The following is a 14,253-nucleotide window of genomic DNA, read 5'->3' as shown; positions in this document are numbered from 1 at the left end:
TTTGTTTGGTTTTAGGTGAGTTGATGGAAGTATTTTTTTCCATCAGAACTTCTCATTGGACATCTAGTGTTTATAAGTGTGAAACACTTCAATGACTTTAAAACTACTGTGAAAAGCTTAGCTTAATTTGCTAAACCACTGAAGTCTATGCATAGTAGATATTGAACAAATATCAAATGGTACTTATGTGGTGTTTTTTACCCAAGCATTACAGCGTTAAGGGCCTGAAGGTGCAATTGTGTATAAGAAAAAGTGAAATCAAGTAATTACCTTATTTTGCACAGATTTAATTGTGTATTAATTTTCTGCTATGTGTGCACTGTATTTGTAGATTTTATACCATTTTATTTTTACAGTGCTAAAAGAGAACAGAAGTTAAAAAATATGCATAAACACTGATAACTTTATAGATAATAACCCTGCCAAACCCAAAAAGTCTAGGAAAAAAAGCAATTAAGAAAAGGAAAACCTATGGAAATTCAGGTCTTTATGGAGTAAACGCTATATATACAACCTGAGATGTCTGAGATGTCCTGTTGATTTCACATGTAATCTACTAACCCTGATCTACTCTTCTACCTCCATATTATCATACATATCCTAGTATTCATAGGTTTAAGCACGGTAGTCTGGTGAGAGTTTGGAACCCTTTGACTCTTCCATATGTGAAATGTAGAACATAGCTGAGCATACACAGTGGTCAGGTGCTTGGATCTTGTGTGTATCTTGCAGTTCAGGCTGCTGCACCTCCTGATCTCTAGTTTTCCTGCTAAAACCTGCTGAAAACAGTAGTCTGCTGACCAAGCTCATAGATGCTGTGTTGACATTTTTGTTTGTGTTGACATTCTCCCTGTCCTATCCTGCTCTTCGTTCCCCTCCAGAATACTGGTGAGTTATCTCAGAGCTAGCCTCCAGGATACTCTTGCAGGCAAGTATATGTAGACAGACAGGAAATCTGGTCTCTAGTTTGAGTTTAGAGACACTTCACAACGATTAAGGTAAAGGAGTCCACCAAAGTAGATGAAGTACAGTGCCAGGAAATTGGTCAGTAGAAAAATGCTTTCATTCCACTGGGCAGTCAGTGGGGCATAAAGTTTGTGCAGGATTTTCTCATTGAACATTGAAATGTTTGGGATTGTTTTCCCTAACAAATTTGATGCCAGGCTGAAATGCCCCTGAATTGATGCCAGCTTCTCTGTCATAAGGAATTCTTAGCTTCCTGGTGTCCTTAATATACTGTGGAGGCATGCTTGTTTTCCCTATGATGCTAAATGAAATGCAAGTGAAAGAAAAAGAAATACCCCCTCAAATAATTTTTAAACAAAACAAGTATACATGGCAATGTGCAGTATAAGCACACTTTGGATAAAGCCATTTTTTTTGCCTTAAACTTTATCATCATTTAAGTGTCTTCTAACTGAATGTATGCATGTGTTTCTTGGGACCTTGCATTTAACTTTGAGATATGAGAGAGGGAGTGAGAAAGGAGAAAAAGAAATACAACAACAAAAAAAAAATCCCCAAAACTTTTGTTAAAATTATTTCAGGGTTTTTAAATGCAGATGGAAAAAACTGAGAGAAACTAATCATAAGAGGAAAGATGACAGTCCTTCTAGAACCAATTTATGCTATTAAGAATAGTACAGCCACACTTGAAGGAAAATAGGGAAAATGCAATCTAAATAAATAGAAGAAGAAAAAACTTTTAAGAAATCTGTGTTTACTCTGGCACGCGACTGGCCTACACTGCTTTTGACATATTAGGAAGATTCTTGGCTGGGAGCTCCTAAAAGCACTTAAAAAGGCATATGTTTCTTTTCAGAATATAAGGGGCTTGGAATGTTTTCTTTAAACAGAATTCTTATAAATCTTTTTTTTATTTTTTTTTTTGTGTGTACACACTTTGGAACAATTTCCTTAACTCCATTCCTCAGACCATTTGAAATAATTATTTTACTGACTATTTTTGCCAATTGTGTGGCCTTAGCTATCTATATCCCCTTTCCAGAAGATGATTCCAATGCCACCAATTCCAATCTGGTAAGTCCTTGATGGTGTTTAGTCTTACTATTTTGAAAGTTGTTTTAAAAAGTGACCAGAGACTGTCGAAGCTAGGGAACATAAATATATCCATCAAAGATGAGAACATAATAAAGTAAAAATTGGTTTTTTTGAGTGTTATGTCTCTTCTATTCATGTTAGCACCTGTTTCAGTTGAGCTGGCTTTAGAAAAGAATGTTCCAGAAATCGTGCGGGTGGTGAATGTGATGTTTTGGTTAACAAATTTTTGCATGCTCCAAAGTACTTGGTAAGTTTGAAACTGCAGGTGTTTGTGGAAGAAATCTTTTGATCATGGATTATATGGGGGTTTTGTCTTACAAAGTGCCATTGTGAAATCGATACTCCCCTCCTCTCAGGTGATACACGAGAGCACAGCTTGATGACTAATTTCTAGGAAGTACATTAATGCTTGCGTTTCACAGGCATGTTAGTTGAACAACGTTCATGGGTTTTGGTTTTCTTCTTTTTCCTACTTGTTGGGGGAGTATACATCTTCCTCTGTCACCACTGATGCTAATGTTGGTATTTTGGGATAGACCTGTCCATATAAAAAGGCGGGAGTATTTACTTTCGGCTTAGCATGAAGTTATAGCAAAGAACTCGGTTCAGTAAGGGCACAACACAAACCAGCTCTGGAACACAATTCACTGAATTAGCAGAAAACGTTTTTCTTCCTCTCAAATATGTGAACAAATCTTCTACTTGTCTGGCTGGATCGGGATGAAAACTTGCTCCTAGAGTTTAAGAGTTGGGATGTTATTTCCTGATTAAAATTTACTGAGACATAAGAAATTTTAGAGCAACGTAGGAGGAAAACAAAGCTATACTTCCAAAGTAGGGATAATTGGGATGGCTGACAGACGTCGTAATTAAAGTGATCCATGCTGCTCTTGGAAGTCAGTTATATGATTAAAATCTCTTGCAGTTGTATAAAACAAATTGCAAACTTCAGGACTTTGCTGGAACAATACTTCTGTGCTTAAAAACAAACAAAAATGAACTAAAAAGTTGTAGTGTAGTGCTCTTCCACTGTAACTCCTTAAAGAAGTTTTAAATTGGAGTAGGAGGAGATAAGTGATTGTTAACTTTTAACTATTCTCTGTATTTACAGAATAAGTGAGTTGGTCTTGTTCCTCTCTTGCTGCTGTCTCTGTTAGCTTGACTTAGTGTTTAACAATGATGAATTGTGCTGTGTATGTTTAAAACACTTCAGTATGGTACCTTTTAAAAATTAATATGTTTTATTAAAAAAAACAGATTCAATTGATCCTCTGGCTATAAAAGACAGTATGTTGTTTGTCGCACATTCTGACTTGCTAGGTTGAAAGAGGAAACCAAAGTGGAGTCGAAAGCTGGAGGACTCTTAATTTGTCTGGAGTTTAACTGGGTGTGGGTATAGGTATTTGCCTTATTTCAGTGAGGAGACTGCTGGCTAATACTAGATTGGGAGCATATTCATAATTGAATGAAGTATATTGAAACTGTTCTACTATCAGAAAATATATGCACTTTGTGAGCTGAGTTTCTATTCTGCATCTGTTTTCCAAGACATCTTTTGCATCATTTGGTCAATCTTTCAAAACACTCCTGTATTAAAAAAAAAAAAAAAAGAGGGGGGGAGGATGAGGAGGCACTGTCAATTTTTCTAAACTTCTGTTTCACAGAAGTAAGGGGAGAAGAAAGTAAAATGGGGGAGTCTGCTTGACTACACTTCATTCTTTCGGTCTTAATGGAAAAAGTAATTGAAAATGGAAAATGGGATACTTAGTATCCCATGAGGGGCACGCACTTGTGGAATTAAGCCCCTATTCTACACTGTAGATAAATCCCGAAGCTCTGACTGCTCTGTAGCCTTTTGTTCTATGATCTCCTGTTAATCCCTGTTTGTGCTTGTGGTTGTTAGGGTTTGTATGTTTTGTGGGGTTTTTTTGTTTTGTTTTTGTTTTGTCTGGGTGATATACATATATCTTGGCATGTATATACAGCTGTTGGGAAACAAACTTCTTGATTATACATCATATGCTGCATTCCCAAACTTTTCACAGAATGGTGAAAAGTTGTATGTTGCGATCAGTGAGTAAAACACTGAGCAACAGGGAGGGAAAGTAGAGGCAAACAGATGAGATAAGGGTGAAAGTATGTGTTAGTTGTGTTTTGGAATGGGATGAAAGAATAGATGCAACTTGTAGTTAAAGAAAAGCTATTCCAGATGGCAGGAACTGCAGGAGAGTGGGACCTTACTCTCAAAGAGCCAGACTGTACATGGAAGTGGCTAGAAAGAAGCTGGGGTTAATAATATGTTCTTGTAAAAGCTCATGTACTCACTTGATTTTTTAAAATATTTCTTTCCTACCTGTGAACCTGTATTTTGCAATCAGACTTATTTTGTAGCCATGAAGTCTGGAGTTCCAAAGGCTATAATCTGAAACAGGAAAGGAGTGTATGTCTGCAATGGGTACATGTAGGTTAATAGCGTGCACAGATGGGTGTACTGTGCAGAAGTGTGAGTCTGACCGAACGCATACAGAATTTGCCCAGAAGAAACTTTCACTTGTGTAAGAACTCTTGATTCATTTCCATTTTGCAGTTTAGTTTTTTTAGGGGGAAAGCTGCCACAGAAACTCTCATGTCCCTGGCTTCCTGAGCCACCACTAATATCCTGAGATGTGAAGAAACTATATACAGAAAACACATGATGGATAGTAACTGTTTAACAAGGCCTGAGAGTGACACAACAGTTTTCCAATAAGCTGCCACTTTTCCCTTAGGGTCCGAGTATTCCTTCTCTAAGATTTCATCATAACTTTTCAAACAATGTTTTCCTTGCAGACTGAGGTAAAAATTCAATCAGTTGTTTTTTAACAAGCTAACAGAGTGGCGGGTGGTCAGAGAAGAGAAAGGAATTCTGAATTGTGTGAATGGCTTCTTTCCTTCTCTCTGTAAAAGTAGAAAAAAGACAGCTAAATAATGTTTTGATAAATAATTGCTCTATATGAATTTCACAGATGTGATCAGCCACTGGTCAAATAAGGCATACTTACTGCTGTATGCCTTCCACAGAAGTCTTGGAAACACATGTTACAAAACCAGTAACCTTTAGTTATATCTCTGTTTTAATAAGCCTTGTCTTTAGGTGCAAGACCTATCTGATATGATGCCACAGTAATAAATATGAGCATTGGAACTAAATACAGAAGAGTCCAATAAATAATTCCTTCCTTCTCTTGTTAGCAAGGAATTGTGATTAGCTGTTACATATTACAAGTTTAGGCCAAATACTACACAGATATTCTGACCGGTTCCCTGCAATCTGGCTTCCTATAATAATAATTCCTATAAATCCTCACACCATTGTTATCAAGTCTAGGGATGGTAACTTGGATTGTGAAGCACTTCCATTTTTCAAATGCACATTTATACTAAACCCCGGATTTTGTATTTTTATGCTCACTGCAGCGTCTTTGTCATGGGATTTAAGAAAAATGCCAGAACAACATAACGTAGTAAAAACAAATGCTTGAAATTGGCTTCTGCAGTTCTTATATTTTACTTCTGCAGTGTGTTTGTTGGAAAACTACTGAACTCTCACAAATGGAGGGGAGTTGTATTGGGTGCAAAATCTTTTTGGTATTAATGAACTCTGCTGACACTTTGCTTAAATTTACAAGTAAAGAAAGCTCATGCATGACTGCAAAGAACAGTTATGTATTCTCTTGATGTAGTCAGGAAAATTGGAACTAGTTTGAGTGGAATTAAAGTTAGCCTGCATGAGAGGCTGGAACTGATATGGAGGCTTTCTGCTTGTTATCCCTGCAATTATGCATTAGAACAGAGATAACGTACATTTAGGAATAAAACTATAGACTGCCTAAGATAGGAAGCTGAGAGGAAAATGCTTCTGTCACTTTACTGGCAATTGCAAATGGCACATGCCTGGTCAATGTCACAGTATGGCGATAACATAATGAGGTTAAGACCAAGGTTTACAACACGTTCCGTGGAAGTCGACTCAGTCGGTTGTTTATGCTTTGGATAAATAGCAGGAGAAGATTCCTTGTGTTGTTTTGATAGCTCCGCTTTCTCTCCCTTGTCCTTATTACAGGAAGGAAATCCTGTTGTATGCTAGTTAAATTTAAAAAAAGATCTCTTGTGTTTATATGTGAGCTTATAATGGGATGTCACCTTCAGACTAATTTGTTAAATCTGAAATAGGACACAGTGAAAGTAAAGATGGGATATCTGCTTGCTTGTCAGTGCTTATGCCAGCCAGTGTTTGTGGGAATGCCTGCCTATGGAAAGGGGGATTGCCTTTCAGGAAGGTATGGCTGCTTTATTAACTGGTGATTATGGTAGGATCCAGTTGAGCAGGTGATTCCTGTACAAAAAAGAAGAAAGTGTTCATAATCTTTTTGCATTTGCAGCAGACTGACACAATAGGTGTGTATGTGGCTGTATATACATATTACATTTCTAGATAATGGCATAACAAACTTCAGCATTTTTATATCAGAGAATTGTGGAGTCAGCACATTGAGCAGTCTCTCAATTTTTCTTGTGCAAACTCAGTGTTAGAGAGCAAAGTGGAGGTGATGGGGTCAGGAGAAGAAAGGATGGCTTTTCTGGATAAGGACGAATACTGCACAAAAGCCTCTTGGTTCTCTTGTGTCACTGCTATAGTTCTCTTGTGTGACAGTTCCCAACTAGTAAGTGAATAGAGTAATGAGATATGCTACCATTAGAGGTGAGGTGTAGGGCGGGATAGAGTGGATATCAAGCTAATAAGCTCTGATAGGTTTATTAGCTTGGGCCTCATGCCAGCACTGCTACAGCTGGGAGAAGTTATAGAATTTAAAACCAAGGAGTAACTGAGAGAAGCGGGAAGAGAGGAGCTGAGAAGGCTGGAAAGGGACTGGAGTCAGGATGGGGAGAAGAAGAAAGGAGACTGTTCCAAAAAATCCTCGAGGACTTCCTCCAGTAATCACTGGACTTGTGATTTGCTAAGGAAGTTGAATATGATGGATTTTAGGTTTGACATTTCCCAAAGTCCTCAGAAGCCCTGTGTCCATCAGGGAGAGGCTGATACTCGGCATCTCTAGTAGTAGTGAAGCATGGAGGGGAAGAGCAAGCATTGGGTTTGAGAGGAAGATATTCAGGCTTGTCTGCTGGCGTTGGCAAACTGTGTGGCCTTGGTTAAATTGCTGTCTCAATTTTCCCATCTGTAAAGTGGGTTGGTTACTGCTTTCATGGTGAAGGTAATTAGTCAGTGCCTTACATCACAAAGACCAATACAAAGAATGCTGTAGAACAGACTGTCAAGAAAAGAATAAATTGTGTAGCAATCAGTTCCATACCAGTGGTCACTAACTGAACAAGAAGGGTAAAAAGTAGGATGGAGGCCTCATTTCTTCACACTGGTGGGGGCAGAACTTAATTTCCGCAGAGAAGCGTGTAGGACTGCACTATCACAATTTGCTCATGTGCTCAATTTGAGGGGGGCTCTTAACTTTTGATAGTTAAATTTGCAGCCTTTGTATCTTTCTTTTAACACAGTGGTGTCATTTCCTAATCTTTGTGGAAACTGAACGGGTAAAGCAGATATTAACACCTATACGTGTTACTCACAGAACCAAAACTTTGGATCCGCTGGGCAGAGACCTTGAGATGTCTGGATAATCAGCAGTGGTAAGAGGTGGTTCTCTGCTTGGACCAGGTGAAGATAGGATTGGGAAAATTTTTGGCAGAGGAATTCAGAGATGTTTGCCCAAAAAAGAGGAATGTTGTGCTCTATTCCAGGCACTGCAAAGGAATATACTTGAAGGGCTCTTCTGTATTTTTGAAAAAAGGGCTATTTCTGGCTTTTTCTTCCAATAATGCCTCCTTCTGAACCTCCCCCTATCACAGCTATAGTTGTCTGAGCTGTAACTCTTCCTCAGTTCTGCAATTTCTGTTCTCTTTCTTTACTGATCTTAAGAGTCCATACTTCAGGTTTCTTATCTTTCTATGATTTCATTAGCAGTTTCCTGTCCTGCACAGGGCTTGCTGTTGAGTCCCAATAAAATCCCAGCCCTCTGCTTTTCTTTATACCAGTGGTCCCAGTGTCCTCACCCAGTCTGTGCTTGTTGGTTACTATCTCTTGATCTGCTCTGAGATCTCTCATGTCTACATGTCCCCATTTCTTTTGTTGCTTTTTGATTCATTATCTTTGCTTTGCCAAGTAATTTTTCCCCCTCTAGCCCAGCTTCCGTCAGACCTGTCCCTTTTGCTTTCCCTTTCTCCTCCCAACTGCAGTCTGCCCTCCACAGTGGTTTCATATGTTACTCACCTGTTTTCTCATTTGATCTCAGTGCTATCCTCACTCAGCTTCAGCTCCCTGCCTGCTTCTCTTGTTAATTCTAGTCCTGACTTCCTTTCTGCTCCTAAACCTGGTCTCTGTAACTAAGCAATCCCAGTGCCCTTTTCAGCTGCTTTGTTCTTATTTTCCAACTCCATTCTCAACACATCGGTCGCCCAGTCTGAGCCTGTCCCTCGTTTGGCCTTAGCCTTTTTGCTTTTGAAATCAGCAGTGCCCTTCCCAATGATCTCTGAATGGCAGTGGTACAAATACTGAGAGAGCGGCCCCAACTCAAAGTTCAGTTGTTTTATTCCAGCTTGATTCAGACCAGTTGAGAACAGTTATTCCGTGAGTCCTTGAAAGCCTTTGTAGCCTTTGCTCAGCTCTGTGGCTGTGGGACATACATTCTGGTCTGCAGAAGCTGCAAGATGCCTGATTAGTATTTGTAATGACAGTTTGGGTGTTAAGTCTTAGCAAGTCGCTGTGGAGCCTGTGCAGATGGAGGTTTTTGAAAGCCAATCTGGCTGAACTTATGTGGGTAGGCAAGGCAGAAGATGCAGCCCTGATACAAAGACCATTAATTTGGCAGTTCGTATAACCTTGTTGCAAAGAATATGATCACTAAAGAAAATAATTATTGAGTTGCTTTTTTTTAAACTGGGATAAATCTGTGGATATTCTTAAACTGTTCTGTCTGAAACAGTGCATAAGTATTCAGCCTGAGATGGAAACCAACCTCAAACTGTAGTATTAACTAGTAAAATCACAATTAAAAGCAGCTGAAAACAGTATCTTAATAATGGAAAGTGTTGGGTAACTGTTACAGAAGTAGCACTAGAGATTCACCTCCACTAATATCTTCCATATTAAAGTGTGACACAGTGCTTCACTGAATCAGTGAGATATCGAAAACTGGCATAACAGGCTTTCAGAATTAAATAATGGATTACATATAATGCTGTAACCATATCGAGTACATTTACATTATGCAGTATATAATGTAGTAAAGAGAAGAGAATTAAGAGATACAGACCAAGGGGAAAAAGTAAGTTTCAGATAGGATTTGAACTATGAGCCTTTAAGGCAAAATTCAACTATTCAAGAAGGGCTGTCCTGGTTTGGAGAAGCTGCAGAGGAAGGACCTTTGTACAAAGAGCTACAAGATTGGTAGAACAAATGGATACTCCTTTTCGCTTACAGTAAGACTGTAAGCGTAAGTTGTGTAAGTAGGAATATAAATTGTGGTAGAAAAAAGTAAATCTGTTACACAAACCTAGTATGTCCATGGAAACAGTAACTTGCAATCTGCAGGTTGTATGTTTCTGTATAAGTGGTTTTGAAACTTTAACTATATATTTTGGTTCTGATTGACAGCAAGTTTATTGGTTTAGTCCAAACATAGAGCCATTTATCCCACTTCTTTAGACAGCTCTGATTACCATTTTCCCTTTCTTTATGTGTAAGCTTTATAAATCTTTGACTTATCAAGTGTGTTTTAAATATTTCTTTTTTTTTTCAGGTAGCAATTATTCTTATTTATCAAACCTGAAGTTCACTGTAGGATGCCTTTTTTTTTTTTTTTCCCCCCTGTTCAGGAAAGATAGGAAAAATGTGGAAGCAGGCCAAATAAGAGATTTCAAGTACTGTTTTCTCTGTAGTCTAATTCCTGCCCCTGCAAAAGTAATACAGTCTTTTAAAAACAGTGGAAGATTTTTCTTGTATTGTTTTTTGGTACAAGTATCCTTATCCCTCTGTAAGTCTGTGTGTTGTTAGACTTCTGTTCATGAGTTCATCAGAATCCTTTTAATGATGTTAAGAAAAAAGCATCTCTACCTAGAAATTCAATAGATTATTTATGATTTTTGGGTTCCTTTATGTATAGTTCATATTATACCACATTCTCGGGTTTTTAGTCAGGCAAACTTCCCATTGACTTCACTGGAGTTTATTTGTCTAAGTCACCCAATTCCATCCACTAATTTAGTGCATGCTATTGACAAACAATTGTTGGAACACTGGGCTTTGCTGACGTCTACAAAATCATTGACTCTGGAGGCAATACTTCTTGTACTTGTGCAAACTAGGAAAAAAACACAACAACTTTTCATAATTCCCTTAGAAATAAAAGAATAGATGTGCTGCTTGCCAAGGGGCAGAATTGCCAGAAGGAAAGAATATGTTTTGTATGTTCGTCAAACTTTTGACTAGCTATTCCTCTCAGGGACAATTCCTATTTTTTCCCCTGCTTAATAACTCCTAAAACATGAGGGCCCATGTGTCATAGCAGCTCTTCAGTCCTCCTGCCTGAACAAAAGACAGCCTATGCTCCAAAGCACACTAAGACCATCCTTGAATTTCACTTTTGTGAGGTGCTGGACAATTTATAAATGAGTTTGTCTACAACCTCATGGAATAAAATTCTCTTTTCTTGTACAGTAACTGTGAAGAGTAACTTATCAATGGTATCTCTCTATTAAGAATACAATGTTGGAAGTTCACCAGTTAGGGGAAGACTTCCAGTAAGCAGCAGGGAAATATTCATTAACATCTCTTCAGTATGTTGCATTTCTGGCAGATGCTGGGAAGCTGGCACAACAGGTTATCTCTTTAAGACATCCTGAGCAAGTTCTGTTTCACCTAAGCCTGGGCAAGGGAGCTAGACCATCTTTGGACTGCAGTGTTTCTCTAACCTTTTGCTATAACCTTAATAACCTGTGATGGTCTATGGGACGCCGAGACACTTTAATGATGTATACCTGTAAAGTTTTGTACTTGCATGATGTAAATTGATGTCTTGATGCTCATAGTGAGCTTATCCATGGAGACCTCAGGCTCTAATGCAAAACACCTGGCTAAAGGAGCATACTTGCTCTTTGAAAACTGGTACCCTCCTGTGGTTGCTGGTAGTACAGTTTCTTTCCAGTCTCTCTAACAGTGGTGTTAGCACCTTTAGCCCCATGCATTAAATTTGACAATGGCAGGAGCAAGATGCCCAACTCCACAGTATAAGCTTTGCGGAAGTAACATGTACGTGGTTCCCCCTCTAGCTGTGTTGGCGAGTGTGCAACTGTTTTTCAGGCTGTTCTGATAAACTTGCATGGATGGAGAGTTTTGGGGTTTTGGAATTCTTCCTCTTCTGCTGGCTTGCTGTTGTCTGTTGCTTGTAAAATTTATATTTAGGTAGCTTATATTAGAAACTGAAGCAAACATCTTTTGCATATGATTATCTTCATCTGGTATGTTGAAATGTTTTTCTGGTTAGCAAGAAATGTGCTTAATATTTCACCATGCTTCAGATCAAAGAGTAATAGTAAAGGCTTTTTATGTCGACATTTTAAAATGTTTTAATTCTATTACATACCCTCAAATACAAATCCTCACTCAAAAGTGGAACTTGCATGTTATTTTACTATTATTATTTTTATCCATTGAAAACCACTTGCAGTATTGTTATCCTTGTGTGGCCTTATTGTTTGTTAGTCACTTTAAAACAAGAATCCCTGTTTAAGTGAGATTAATGCAGCCAAACATGTGGTCACAAAAGATTTTTAAAGATCTAGTTGCATAATTGTTTCACAATCTAAACTTGTATTTAAAAACAAACAAACAGAAAGCTTCTCCTCATTATGGTCACCAAGATAATGTCTGAATCTGAACAAAAGGCACATCAATGTCCTTCAGGAGTAGTTGGCTGAGATGAAAGACTGCAAGATGAAATAACATCGAAGAGAATGAACAGCTCCTATTCACCTCCTCTAGCTGTTAACTCTAAATCATAACAATGACAAACTAAGATCTCAAACACACATAAGATTTGTACCACTCTAATGACAGATATGGGGACACTTAACTGTTAAGGATTGTTTTTCTGTGGAACAAGGAAATCTGCTGTCTCTGGTCTTCAAAGCCACTGCTGTCCTTGCAACAAAGGGAAGGAAATAGAAGATTTCCAGCTTCCCACTTCTATTAAATGCCTCAGGTGCCTCCTGAGTCCAAGAAGCTAACTAAGCATTTGCTTGTGCAAATAATGAATAATCATGTGCAACTATGTTAACAGAGTGGCACTTTATTTTCCCTTGGAGTTTTCTATAAAATCCAGTACTGTATGTCAAAGTAGGTAGAACAGTAGGTAAAAATTGCTGTCTGCATGTAGAAGTCTAGGCTGGATGTGCAGATGTGGTGTAGACCTCAAGCTGCATTGATTTCTACCAGCAAGAAACCGATCAATCTCCTTTAAACCAAACAACTTGTATCCTAATTCTTATAAGTCATTAATCGTGATTTATTCTTCCCTTATTCAACCCGGATGAAGTTTTAGCTGTGAATCAAGTCACTGACTTTTTTTCATAGCTTTTATCTTATTTAACACTTTCACTGTATCCTTCTTCTCATTTGACAATTATGTAATTTTTATCCATCTCTGGGGTGTGATGCTTTCATCCTGACATAAAATAAGTTCTTGTTTATGTCAGTTCAAACTCCAGCGTTACCTTTTACTTATTCAAATTAAACATTTAACACATTTTGCAAGACACATCAGGTTCCAGTTTCAGCCTCTTTTTTTTTTTTAAATATTGGATGTGAATATTAATGTCTAAATCTATTTTGTCTACAATTTTCATTGTCCCTATGATAAAACCAGCACTGCTGTTACTTTGTTTTCCTTTTGAAGCATCAGGCTGTTACATGCAAGTATTTGACAGGGGAATCGGGAGAAAAAGGAAGAAACAGATGAAGCAAAGTTGAATGTTTCAGCCTTTCAGAGGCCATGAAATATGAGAATGTGTTTGAGTCTTTTGGATGATCTTCTGCACTGAATCTTATGGAGTGAAAGAGAAAGAGGAGGGGAAAATATATGCTGGAATGTATTTGAAACTCTCAAAGTTTAATTCTGCTAAGTTTTGAGCATGTACATAGCAGTTACATTGCAGAGGCTATGGCTCCATGAGGGACATTGTGTTTTAAAGGTTTAAAGACCAGGAGCTAATCTAGGGAAAATGCGATCCGGTATTTCAGAGAAGTAAGTCCTGATACAACTATGGAAATATTTCTGATAAATATCTCTTGAAATAAATTCAGTCCTGGCTGACAGCTCCTTTTGGAAATGTTTACCTTTGCTTTCACATTTCAATACTGTGTTGAAAAAGGATACCACAGAGATATTGATCCCCCTTTCAGAGGAAGAGAGATCACAGCTTCTATTCAAGCTGCTCCTCATGTACTTCTCTGCTCTATTCATCTTGGTTACTCAAGTCACTTTCCATGGTAGGCACGTAACCTTGTTGGGCTCTGGTGTGAATCTAAAGTAGTGTGTTTAAAACAGTCAGTGGTTCTTGTGGCTCATTCCCCGCCCCCCCCTGCGCCCCTGCCCCCCCCCCCCACTATCTAGACCTGAACTAACATGGCTCCCATCTTGTGTGCCTGTTGCTGCTCTTCAATAAAATACAAAGAAAAGTTCCATTGGATTATAAGTTATACATTTTTCCTTTTCTTAAAAGAATAATAATTTCCAAAGAAGGATTTTTTGAATCACTGATTCTTAAATATGTCTTGGTGTTTTTTAAAAGCCTCTGTTGAACTAATATATTGAAGCAGAACTTACAAAGACTGTGGTTATACCTTTGCTAGGATCCACTTCTGAGATCTTGGGGGTATTGGATATTTCTGGGTGGTGCTCATAGCAACTCACACCACCCAGCGGCTTTGCAATTGTCAGAGGTAGGCCTTGTTCCTGTCATTCCTCATCTTTAACAAAAGTACACACTTATACTGACACAGACGTTCAGGGTAACAGGCACCAGTCTGGAGGCTTCTCCCTTGTCTCTGCATGCAGACACAGCAGCAGCTGCGTGTGTAGGAGG

General features: G+C 38.4%; 1 protein-coding gene across 11 annotated transcripts in view; it reads left to right on the top strand.

The window, feature by feature from the left end:
• Positions 1 to 14,253, top strand: part of CACNA1C (calcium voltage-gated channel subunit alpha1 C) — a 489,480-nt gene that overhangs the window by 77,945 nt on the left and 397,282 nt on the right. For all 11 annotated transcript variants that reach the window (XM_063318467.1, XM_063318446.1, XM_063318434.1 and 8 more), the window contains exon 3: positions 1,936 to 2,040. In XM_063318467.1, the coding sequence (XP_063174537.1) occupies positions 1,936 to 2,040 (105 nt within the window). The remainder of the gene's footprint in view (positions 1 to 1,935; positions 2,041 to 14,253) is intronic.

Source organism: Chroicocephalus ridibundus, chromosome 1, assembly GCF_963924245.1.
Source record: "Chroicocephalus ridibundus chromosome 1, bChrRid1.1, whole genome shotgun sequence".
In the NCBI taxonomy this organism is placed as follows: domain Eukaryota; kingdom Metazoa; phylum Chordata; class Aves; order Charadriiformes; family Laridae; genus Chroicocephalus; species Chroicocephalus ridibundus.
Note: the sequence above shows the minus strand (reverse complement) of the source record. Positions and strands in the feature narration are given on the sequence as shown.